At 41.2% G+C, this 12,545-nt stretch overlaps 1 protein-coding gene across 1 annotated transcript; it reads left to right on the plus strand.

Annotated features, from left to right (window-relative positions):
* The first annotated feature begins 324 nt into the window (after positions 1-324).
* Positions 325-4,670, plus strand: ID4 (inhibitor of DNA binding 4). The gene is made up of 3 exons (XM_024102116.3): positions 325-1,506; positions 2,627-2,685; positions 3,246-4,670. Exons 1-2 carry the CDS (start codon positions 1,078-1,080, stop codon positions 2,669-2,671), a joined length of 474 nt encoding a protein of 157 aa, XP_023957884.1. The 5' UTR covers positions 325-1,077; the 3' UTR covers positions 2,672-2,685; positions 3,246-4,670.
* Positions 4,671-12,545: the final 7,875 nt, after the last annotated feature.

Consider the following 12,545-nt stretch of genomic DNA (forward strand, 5'->3'; position numbering starts at 1 on the left):
GAATTTTAAATACTCCATCTCCATGAATTTTTAATAGTTATGTGCTCTAATTTAATGTTCCACAGCAATTGCTTTTCTTGATCTCCTGTTTCCCGCCCCCTCCCCCCCGCCCGCACTCAAATTTGGATTATTTTTTTCTTTAAATCAACGTCCCTCAAAAGACTCTGTGTGTCTACGGATAGGGACAGGAAAGCAGTGAAAGGTTAAAAAATACATTGAATGAGGCTAGACATTGCAAACAGCATCCCCACCTCTGCCAGTGGTAGAAATATTTGCTGGTGATGATTAAGCAGTCGGAAGAATAAATAGACAGCAAAAAAGTGTGTACGGTAAAATGACATTAACAATCTCCAATTGCTCCTTGCAGGCTTCAAGGATAGATCAGAGGAGGGGATGCCTACTGCTGGCACAGCCAGTTGTGAGTGCTCCGGGTGCCGATGGGAATGGCAGGATTCAGCAGCCTCATTCAGTAGGAGAGTGAATTCCAATCGCATTCCCGCAGTTCTTCCTTGCTAGGAACTTCTCTCTCTCCTCCTCCCTCCGCTCCCTTGGGTTCAGCAGTCTCCCCAGCCCTAGACCCCACAGCATTGACGGAATGGAGCGTCCTCGCCATTGGCCAGAGCGGCGTTCCATTGAGGGAGGAGGCGGCGGTGATTGGCCAAAGCGCGGTGCTCCGCACCCCCTCCTCCCCTCTCCTTTGCACACATTTCCCCTCCCCCGCGCGCCTCTGGCCTCCTCCTTTCCCCGGGCCCCGGCAGCGCGAGCCCCGCCTGTCTGTACCCCGTGCTATATATATATAGGGCGGCGCTGCAAGCCGGGCTGAGCAGAGGCGGCTGGGTTCTAGTGGGAGCGAAGGGGAAGGGTAGTGAATGACTAGCCTGGGTGGTGGGATTTTCTTTGCGCGGTCTGGCATTCCCTCTGGCAGAGCCCGGAGATTGTATCCAGAGACGGGCTGCCCCTCCTTGGTTGCTTTAGGAAGGGATCGCTGCGTTGGCTGAGAGCTGCCTCTTGCTCTTGTTGCATTGCGGGCGGTACGCGGTGTGCATCGGTGTCCGAGGGGATCTCTCCCTGTGCACCATGAAAGCGGTCAGTCCCGTCCGCCACCCCAGCAGGAAGGCACAGGCGGGCTGCTGCGGGGGCGCTGGAGGAGGCGGCGGAGGAGGAGGAGGTGGCGGAGGCGGGCAGTTGGCTCTGCGCTGCCTGGCCGAACACGGCTGCAAGGGGGCCCCGTCGGGCGAGGAGCCGGCGTCGCTGTGCCTGCAGTGCGATATGAATGACTGTTACAGCCGGCTCCGGAAGCTAGTGCCCACCATCCCGCCCAATAAGCGGGTCAGCAAAGTGGAGATCCTGCAGCATGTCATCGACTACATCCTCGACCTGCAACTGGCTCTGGAGACGCACCCGGCTCTACTCAGGCAGCAGCAACAGCAGCCACCTCCGCTGCACCCAGGGAGCTGTCCCGCAGCCACCCCCCGGACCCCGCTTACAGCCCTCAACACCGACCCGGTAAGCGCCGTGGCAGGGGAAACGCGAGGCGCTGCCCTGGCCGTGCTAGCCCACGCTGGGCAGGAATGTGTACGTGTAGCATTGGCCAGCCAGCTAGGGAATGCAGGGCTCGTACTGTGCACTCCCTGAAGGGTGCGTGGCCAGGGTACCCCAGACCCCCTGTGTCTCTGCAACGACCGGCGTCGACAGAGATTCCCTTTAGGCGTGTGAGTGCTACACGGTATCCGTGTGTGTGTTCTATGGGCGCCCTGAGACCCGATCTGCTCCAGCGGAGTCAGTGGGAGTCGTGCCACTGACTTTAATGCGAGCAGGATCTGTCCGCAAGTATGCACCTATAGCCACTGTACAGCATAATTCCGTTGTGTGATCTATTCAGTGTGTGCATCTCGCACAGACCCGTTTGTAGATGCACACACTTTATACCGGGGCATACAATGATGAGCTAGACGCTTGTGTGTATAGACATACGCACACACATATACCCTCACTGTACTTGCTGTATAGTTATAGCCACTCAGGGAAGTATAGCTAACGTGTGTGTGTGTGTGTACACACAGGAATCCGTACAATGATTTTGTACACACTTAAGGGTACTATAGCTGATATAAACGCTTAAGGGGAATGTGCACATTTAACTGTGTGTATATATATATATACACACACACACACTGAAACCCATATATATATATAAACCCTTATGTATATAAAAAATAAATGTCTAGCGTGGGAGCGGGAAGGTTCTTTCTTCTGCGAGATCCACCCTTCGCAGCAGAAGGCATTTGCTTCTGAGGGACAGAAGGAAACCTGTGACACTCCAGCCGGCGGTGCCTGGGCGACGGGTCCGGCTGTGTGCTCGGAATGTGACACTCAGCAGCCCCTGTGTCGGAGCCAGGAGGTGTCACACTGAGAATCCAGCAACCTGCTGTCGGGTGCACTGATCTGTGTGCGGTAGGACTTGGCTGGCCCAGGCTAGCAGTCCTTGTGGCTTCCGCTCTCCATTGTGGAGCTTGTCACCGCTCTAGGCTGGTCTCTGCCCGTGTGTGTGATCCAGACACGTACAGTTATCATGGCAGAGCTAATTATTTGCACTCATTTTTCTTACTGGTGTTTTGTTGTGCAGGCTGGCGCTGTTAACAAGCAGGGGGACAGTATTCTGTGCCGCTGAACTGCACTCTCAAGGTGAGTCTCAATTAATTATTGGGCATATAGAGAAAAGGCTGCATCTCTGCCATCTGTAGTATTGTAACACCAGTGCCCTTTGCACTGTATATGTTTCAGCTAGCTCTTTTTTTAAAACGGGTTGGAGTCTTGCACATTCCTTAGGAGTTAATTTCTTCTCCATTAAATGCATGAATAATGTATTATTCTAGAAGCGCTAGTGCCTCTCTGACCTGAGTGCACCTACATTCTTTTCTAAAGGAAGTCTCTTTTCCTAGCATTGAGACTGTCTTTCCTTTCTGTCTCATCTGGAGTGCAGAAATGGGGTCTCGATTGAGCAAACAAGGTTTGCAGGGAGCCTGTTTTATTATTATTATTTAAACCCCCTGTGTCAAGCGCTTATCACTGGGGCTTGCAGCTGTGTATTCCTCTGTTTTGGCCTAGCATGGGAGCTGAGGTTGTTGTTTGACCTGGTTTGTTTTGGGTTGTTGATCAAGCATGTCTTGTGTTTTGTTGGTGGCGCCACTCAGTCTGGAGCAAAAACGGTTCACACCCCCCCTCTATTCATTCCTCTTCCACAGGTGTGCAGCAGGCAGCCCCAGAGCCAGAGGAGCAGAGAAAAACACATTAGAGAGGGAGGGGGAAAAAGAAATATCAGCCATCAGATGAGAGGAAAAAATAATTCAACCCCAGAATCGTTTCCATGTTTCCTTCTGAGAGAGAACCTTTCACCGTTTTGCACGTGCATAGCATTTTAAACATGTCTTTTTTTTTCTGTGCATTTTATATCAGATGTGAATTGTTTGTTTATTTTGGTGGGAGGAGACTTAAAACTTAAGCAGAAAAGTGTGACTCTTCTGTTGGATAGAAGATCGAGAGTAAATCAAACTTTAGAAGTATAACTGTAAGGGACCGAGCAGCTGAATTTTGAAGCTTTACTAATCTACCAGAGCATTGTAGATATATTTGACATCTATTGTTTAAAATAGATGATTTTATTGGGGCCCAGGGAACTTTCTTCTCCCTGCAGGAATGTTACATATTGTATAGATATATGAGTGACATTTCATACTGTGTATATATAGAGATGTTCTATAAGTGTAAGTGAGAAAAGTATATGCTTTAATAGACTACTGTAATTATAAAATATTTTTAATTAAATATTTTTTGTAAATATTATAAAGGTGTGTATGTTTTTTTTAATGTGTGGGAATATTTCTTTAGAACATTATTTACAGCTCAGGTACAGAGCTGATAATATGAAAATATCTTGACAGTTAAGGTTTTTGCCCAGTGTCTTTTTAGACTCAGAAGTTACAGCTATAGTTAGTGGTCCTGCATGATTGCATGAGATGTCTAATTGCAAATAAACTCGTGTTGAGTCCATACAAACGTGTTTTCTTCAATTTAGATTAAAATGTTGGTAATTGTATTATACATTTTGAAACTACACTTTTGTCAATTAGGCACAAGGGTTTTTAGTGCATTATATACAAGTAGTGTTAAGACAGTGTTTTTTTACTGAGATTAGAAAAACAAATTCTATACTTTTTTCATATCGAAGGCAATGCTTTAGGTCTTTAATCAGCTTTTATAAAATCTGCTGTTGCATCAAAATCAAGAAACTTACTGTGGAACTTCATTTAACAACAAAAGGTTTATTGTCACAAACTTTCATTCTTATAGCATATTACAGTTAAAAAGTGAAAACAGTTCTCTGCTTGCAACCAAAGGGCAAACCATTAACAAATGAACAGTTACTGTTTCGTCCAAAGAATATTGATATGGGATTGTGGAAAAGCACACAAGCAAAGTCATTATGATCAGTGGTGTAAATCCATCTTAAAATGAACTTTAAGTAGACCAAAAATCGGATAACTGCATCAAGATTATTTTTCTAATACAAAATGACTTTCATTTCATTGCAGCTATGTTAAGTTAAAATCCTGTTTAATCTCTGTGATGTGTAAATTCTACATGTGAACATTAAACTAGATTTACGTGTCTTTGTACTGTGATTCTTCTGCTTATTTCTTCAATCCTCTAAATTTATACAATTGCTTCACTTTCTTATACGTGTTGCTTAATGGATGAGTTCATTTTATAGCAGTCTTATGTACAATAAAGTTTTACAGTCTGTAAAGTAATGTCCAAGCTATGGGAAAGTTATGCATTTTGTGTGATCAGTAGTCCACGCACCAGTGAGGTGGGATTTTCAGACAGTGGGAGAATTAAGCAGAATTTAATTGGGTGCTTTGTAAATAGTTAGCCAACTGTGTGTGTAACATGGTCTGTTTGATTTAAAAAGTGGGAGGATTTGTTTTAGATTATACAAGTGTCAAAAGTGTTAGGGCCCAAGGGACTTTTTTTATTATGTTAAATATTTATGAGGAAATGAACTGTTGTGGTGGTTAGCTAACAACTAAAGTGGTAATATGTTAACAAGACGAATATTTTCTTAAAATAATTGCATTAAGATCAAACAAGCCAAAAAAACAGCTAACACTTATCTGCAAACATGCCACTGCAAATCCATTAAAATCACTGGAGTTTCATATGTGTAAAACTGTTTTAAGAGACAAGAAACAGGTTCTGAAACTTCCTATAGTCCCACCTTTGAGGTTGTAATAATGTTAGTTTAATAAACTAAATATAAGTTCTTGTAACGTCAAGTAATGCTTCTCTGAAGTAAAAACATTTGATGCTGTTTTCTTCAAATAATGCAATGAGAGTAAGTAATAAAAACACTAATACTAGAATTTTGTACTGAAGTCTGTTTTTCTTGTGTTACAGAAAAAGGAAAATTCAAAAAAACCTTTAACTTCCCCATGGAGTTGTGTAAACTATTCATCTTGGGGGACAGGGTTGTTGGGGGACAATGTAAAATTTGGCATTTGTAGTGCCCACCTATTTTATCTTACATAGCTGTACATACTATGTATGATTTCCCCCCCCCCCCCCCCGGAGTCAACAAGACTTAATTTTCAGTAATATTTTCTGTTTATACCTGCTGTTGCCAGTTAAACATTATTCTGCTATGTCGGGGTAGTAGGAAGGAAAAAGCAAAATGAGCTGCCTTAAAAATATGAAACCACTTTGTAATGTTTGCACAAATAAAGAATTTATTGGGAAAGCTTCTGCTGGAATCTGTACCCTTGCATCAATTTAACAATCTAAAATGCGTTCTAGGTATCAAATTCTGGTGCCACGTTAAGGCGAATGGAGCAAGGCTTTGGCTGTAGCTTGTTAAAAAATGTTACTATGCAACAATTTAGATCATTTAGAAAATTTAATTTTTTTAAATGCCATGAGAAATCTTGTGTTATACAAATATCCTTGACATTCCAGATTTAAAGACTTCAGTGCAACATTAAAAAGGAAAAATATTCCACACATAAAAGATGCTGTTCTTGGTTTATTTCTTATGCAATGTGTGAAACTGTAAACAAGGAAAACTTAACAGCTTGTTTATGGATTATTAACATCAGTACATGCCTAACTACTGGGTTTTTTTACTTATAAAGTTTGCCCTATACATAGTTTCACTTGCTCCACACCACAATGAATATGCATAGAATTAAAAAAAAACTTTCCCAAAATGTCTTTGATTTATTGTTAGACAGTATCAAAATCATTCCGTAAAGGGAGCCATTTCATTGACAAAAGTTATGGTTGACCAGTGGAGTGGCTGTCAGATTAGGAATTAGGAGAACTGTGTTCTATTCCCTGCTCTGGAGCAAGTTGCTGTTTAACTTCTCCTCTGTGTTCAGTTTTCCACTTATAATATGTCTTTAATGATGTGTCCTTATCTTTGTAAAGTACATTGGGATGAATGGACAAACTCTTAGATATTATTATTTAATTCATCTTGCTTTGAGACAAAAGTTTCAGATATGGGAAGAAATTAACTAGGAAAATTTAGGCTGATTATCAGGATCAGTTAATTGATTCCAGAATGGATTCTTAGGGGAAGTCACGAGACATTGCTTCTCCGTTGCTTGAGATCATTTAAAATTACATTAGAAAAGGGGCTGGAAAATGCATTGGAAGGAGGGACAGATGAGGTGACTGAATAGGTCTTTTCTATCCTTAACTTGTATAATATCCATTGAATGTCAATGATTATTAGGTATGTCACACTGTGTGTGTTTTAGATTAGGTGCAATATTAAAGTTCTGATCACTTGCAGTCATTAAAGATCCCTTTCCAATTTCATAAGCATGAAGGTATTTACTGCAGTGTTCTAGTCAAATTCATTGTGTTTATTAATTATTCTCTGCCATTTCAGATGGCTATGGCATTTGTTTTCAATTTCTAAATTGTCGTGTAGTGTTGCTGTTAAACAGTTGCGGCATTTCAGTCATAGGAGAAGTGCTTGTAATATATTCCATAGCTACCTTACAGGTATGTTCTAATGCTAGATTAATTAAACATTTGAAGAGTACTTTGAGATCATAGAATGAAAAGCATTATGTAAACATAAGGTATTAGTTTACTATTTCTTTTTGAATGAATGAATAGCTGTGTGTGTTTAAATTTTACCTAAATCTTTTGGTATCAAAAAAGAAATAGTGGTATAAAAACAGTGATTTTAGTTGCAATACCATCTCATGGTTCTGTAGGAATGCAGACACCGTTACCTACATTATTCCCAAAGCAATATTAAATATCCTGTTACTGTCTATAGTATTGTCCAAATGCACACTGAGCTAAATTTGTGCCTGATGCATATACATATAAATTAATAGAGCTACTCTAGATTTACACCAGTGAACCAACACTGTTTGGTCCATTTACTTGAAAAAGATTCACAAATGTGTTTGTCTATATAAAATGCCTTCTTAATTTATTCTTTCATCTTACACTGAGCAGATCCACATTGTAATAAAACCACAAGACATATTAATGTTATAGATCTCTCCTAAATGCACAAAAGGCAAGAAGAGTTAAGACTGGCACTTGTGGTAAACACTGCATCCTTAACTCTTACTGTGGCCCTTATGTTGTGCAATACATACAGAAGTCTGTTCTTCCAACAACACAAATAGGAGTTACATACAGTTTATAATCCGTGGTATTGTTCTTAGACCCTGTAGTTTCTAGGCACAAGAGGGTGATTTAAGGACAAAAGCCCCTACGCTCCAACCAACATCACTCACTCAATCTGTAGTGCAGAGTAGAGCAAAACCAGAGAAAAGGCAGTTTTGGGGAAAAGGCTGCGTTGTAGGATGCTGTCCCCCACTCTCCTGTATAACTAGCTAAATCCCTTCCACAACGGAGTCATGCAGCGAACAGAACACACAGAAAGGGGCATTGTCCTGAGAATGAACTCAAGTGGGATGCTCCTAAACACAAAAATTATGGGCCTGATTCAAGGCGTATTGAAGTCAATGCTAGGAGTCCTATTTATCTTAATGGGCTTTGGATAGGATCCCATGTGTTGCAAGTTAATACTTTCCCCGTCAGAGGTGTCAAAGTTAGTATGCCAGCTGTGTTGCTATGGCTAGGGGTCAATGTGGAAGATGGCACCCAGAGTGGGCCCCCACTTTACAGCTGGCCATGATTGGCAGAGTTAAGGTATTGTTGCATGGATCCTTAACCCTCAGTGGTTTTTGTAGCTCTACTGTCTGCTCATAACATACACAGAGAGAGGATAAACACATCAGTGGGAGGAAAAACAACTGTACAGTAACTTTTTACAAAGTCAGGGGGTGGCTGGTTTTAGGGTGTTCCCATTTGCACTTTTGGCTTGACAGTGGAAAATATGGCCCATAGGGCTTGTGTACACTGAGAAATACTAGCAATTCTTCACTAGTGGTCTAGCACCAGTCCTAACAACTAGTGTAGGCCAGGAACAGAGCCTAGACTCTTGCCTTTGTGGCTATGTCTATACTGCAATTAAAAACCCGTGGCTGGCCGGTGTCAGCTGACTTATGCTCACAGGGCTGCTTAATTGCAGTGTAGGCTTGGGCTGCAGCCTGAGCTCTGGGACCCTCCCACCTCGCAGGGTCCAACAGGCCAGGTTCCAGCCCAAGCCTGAATGTCTACACCACAGTTATACAGCCCCTTAGGTCGAGCCACAAGAGCTGGAGTCAGCTGCCACAGGTAAGCCATGGGTGCCTAATTGCACTGTAGACATACCCTAATTTTCCTTCCTTCAAAGGGCTGGAAACACCCTTTGACATGTTTTTCTGATTTCACCTCCTTTTAGCCTCGGATTTGTTTTTTTTTTTTTTCAAAAAAGAATGTGTCTGTCAGCTGACATGTGACACTAGTGTCTGATAAAATAAATGATTTGCTTAGACAATTTTTACACTGCATACCATTTACTTAAAGGCCATAATGGCTCCTCGTGAGCAGCATGTCATGTAAATAAGTATTTCGATGACTTCTAACATGCATATTATGTACCCCATAGATCAATGGCTCCTTTGAAGCCGTTACACTTTATCTTGTAAATTCATATTTAGACTTTTTTAAAGTGTATTCTTTATTCAACAGGCTACCACTTCGCGTCTACAGTCTATCGTCTAACTATGTATTTACATCATTTAAAAATAAAACAGCATGCTATGTATTCAACAGATTGGAAGAGCTCCTCTGCAAACATTAAAGAGGAGAAAACTTTCAAATGCATCAGATTAACATAAACCTATTTAACTTTTCATGTCCTTTTCTTCAGAATTTTTTTTCCTTCTTGACAGTGTGTCTTGTTCTTCACTTACTGGCAGTGGAGTCATTGAGCTGCATTTGTGACATCTTGTGTAAACATACTGATGTCAGAAATGCAGGATTACAGGCTAGAATGAACCCTATGCTTCCACAAGCAAAGGATATAGCAGATCCTGGCTTCAAGGGAGCAGAAGGGCAGAGTGCTGAATTCACATCATCATCTTTCCCTTTGACCCTGCTGAAGCCCCTATACAGGGGCTAATTGGAGGATGGGCTTCTCATGTAGAAAGCTTGCGGAGGAAATGGCCATGAGGGCAGCATCACACTTCCCAGCCCTGTGTAACTTTAGTAGTTAAGTTAAATGATGACGGTATCAGTGTCAACTCACTTCCTTTCCCCAATTTATGATGGGGATGGAACTCAATGGAGACTGTGTGGCTAGTGGGGAAGCCCACTGGACTGGATCTTTCAGGAACCACGGTGGTATGGGACTAGTTTGGGCAGAGAGGGGCCAGGAATCAGTGCACAGACACAGGGCCTCCATGTTGATGACTCCGTGCATCTTCAGATATTAAAGAATAACATTAGGAGCCACACACCCTTCTTTTTCAATGGGGTGGTTAGCAGTTCCACCTAAATGGAAGGATGTGTACGAAACTGTGAGGGGAATTTAAACGTATGGGCAAAATCCTTCCTTCCTTGCTCAGGCCCAGATTCTGATCTTGGTTTCACCATTTAAAACGGTGTCACTCCATTAAAGTTATTTTGGATTTACACTGATAAATGGAGATCAGACTCTAAGTCACATTCCTTGCTCAGGCATAACTCCCAGTTGAGTCACAAACTTTTGTTTGAGTAATGATATCAGGATTTGGACTTTATTTATTTTTATCTATTAATCTAAAATGACGATAGTTCATTCTGGGTCAGATATTACATGCAGCTGTGGTGTCTCCTCTGATAGTTCTACAGCACGAAGAAATGTAAAACAAATAGAATGGTATAATCTGTGTCCTATAAGCTACTTTTCTATTCAGTTAGGCTCCCAATGACTTCAATAGGCATTTTGATTAGACCCTTTAAAAAGCCTTGCTTTTCAGATAGGCATTCACAGATCTGCACCCACATTTATATGTGCCTGACTTAGATGTGCAAACACCCAAAGCACATATGTAAGCTGGGAGTTGTGTTTGCATGCTGCTATGCATGCATGCAAACCTCAACTGGAGTGTTTGCACTTGGTATTCGTGTGCCTAACTTAGATGTGTGGGAAAATATGTGTGCATTTCAACAACACTCATTTGGAAATTTGGCCTATAACACAGATAACAAACATTTTTTAAGTTGTAAGATTCGGTTTCCCTTTAGAAGAGCCATTTAGGGCTTGATTCTGCTCCTACTGAAGTCAATGGGAGTTTGACCACTAACTTAGTGGTAACAAGATCAGATGCTAAATTGTTTAATTGTTAAATTAGATTGTTTGGAATTGTTTTACTATGTTAAGCCTGAATGCTAAATATAAACAGAGGTATCATTCTCTGTTTGCTTGGATTCACTGAAATATTACAACAAATGCTAGTGTCTATATTGCAGGGTGAGGTTGTCTTTTATCCTGCTAGGGGAATATCCATATTGAAACAAACTGTATTTTGTTTTCTTTCAGACAGGTGTGATGGAACACCTGCAGAACTCAAAGTTGAATAGCAACTGGTTAACTTTTGTGGGTGGAGTGGGGGACAAATCCTGCTTAACAAGGATGTCAAACTGATCTTTGTTCAACTCTTGCTAGAAGTATCTGTGGCAACAAACTGGAGACAGGTAAACAATCAGCTTCTGCTACCACTAGCTTTCAATTTACAGTTCACCAGGAGCTCTTATTATATAAAAGGAAAGGGTGGACTTGGTGTCAACACAAGGCAATAGTAATATTATTTGAACAGGTGTGTAGGGTGTTGCTAAAGTGAGAGAATGGGAAAGTGGTGGAGAGCAGTTAGTACAGAGCTGTGCATGTAATAACCAAAGCTCAACATTTATTATTATAACGATCATAGACAACTAAAGGTTTCACAATGAACGGGTCTGATTTAGCAAATGTGTTAAACCAGTTTTGTTGTTTTCGTGCTCTCTGTCTAGATCTCCTACAGAAAAGATCCCAAGAAAATGTGTACAAAAAAAAAGACATAAGCAGACTCACTGAACATGCAATTACAAAAACCTAAGCAATCAGGGCACAATTCTTCTTCAACTTACACCAGTATCTCTCCATTGACTTAATTTACCTCAGTTTAGGAAGAGCAAAATAAAAGGTTGCCTGTGATAGGAGGGGACTGGACTTGGTGACTCCTAGGCCCCTTCCAGTCATATGTCCTCAGTTCTTATAATGGCCTCAATATCTAACCTGACAGAGTCAGACAAACACCTTGATATTAAAATCAAGGGGCCAATGAGATAAATGTGATTTTGTGCAAATCTCTGTGTGTGTGAGATTATGGGAGAGACATGTAAAACAGTGTCTTTGTTTTTCAGTTTCAATAGTGATGATAGCATGTGTTAAAGTTATACTTCATGGACATTTTGGTGGTGCTTTCCATATCTTATTATATGTGTCTCATCTGAGGACATAGTCTACACTGACAAGACCACATGCCGCATTCTTTGCTCTTTACAAACTCCCATTGGTGTACTCAAGAGCTTTGCCTGTGTAAGGACTGCAGATGTTATCATTGTTATCAATCATTGTTATTATTGTATTATTAATTACTTATTCAATACGCATATAAAGTTAATATTGAATATTTTACATTTGGCGGCAAGATACAGTCTAACTTTTAAACGCCTCTTTATTGTCCATAGAGTCAGTATTAGTATTGTTCACTGGAATCAATTCCCGGTGTGTAGCATCTCGTAGTGTTCAAATAAATGCATCTATGATTTTAAAAAAATTCCCTAATGGGATATATCCTTTTAGCAAGAAAATTATATGCCACCACAGGGAATGGAAGCAGTAGAAATAATCTTTTGGAGTCTGCATTTTAAGGACCTATTGGTATCATTTTAGAAAGGATTAGTATGGCACATCCTTTAGTGAAATATATGTGCCTCCATCATGGGAGACAAAGGGAAAATATTTCTCTAGCAGGCTTTTGCAGTAGGGTTATCTGTTATGATTCACTGAGGAGAACAGCTATAAGAGGTTACAAAATAGTATT

Source organism: Chrysemys picta, chromosome 2 (assembly GCF_011386835.1).
Source record: "Chrysemys picta bellii isolate R12L10 chromosome 2, ASM1138683v2, whole genome shotgun sequence".
In the NCBI taxonomy this organism is placed as follows: Eukaryota; Metazoa; Chordata; order Testudines; family Emydidae; genus Chrysemys; species Chrysemys picta.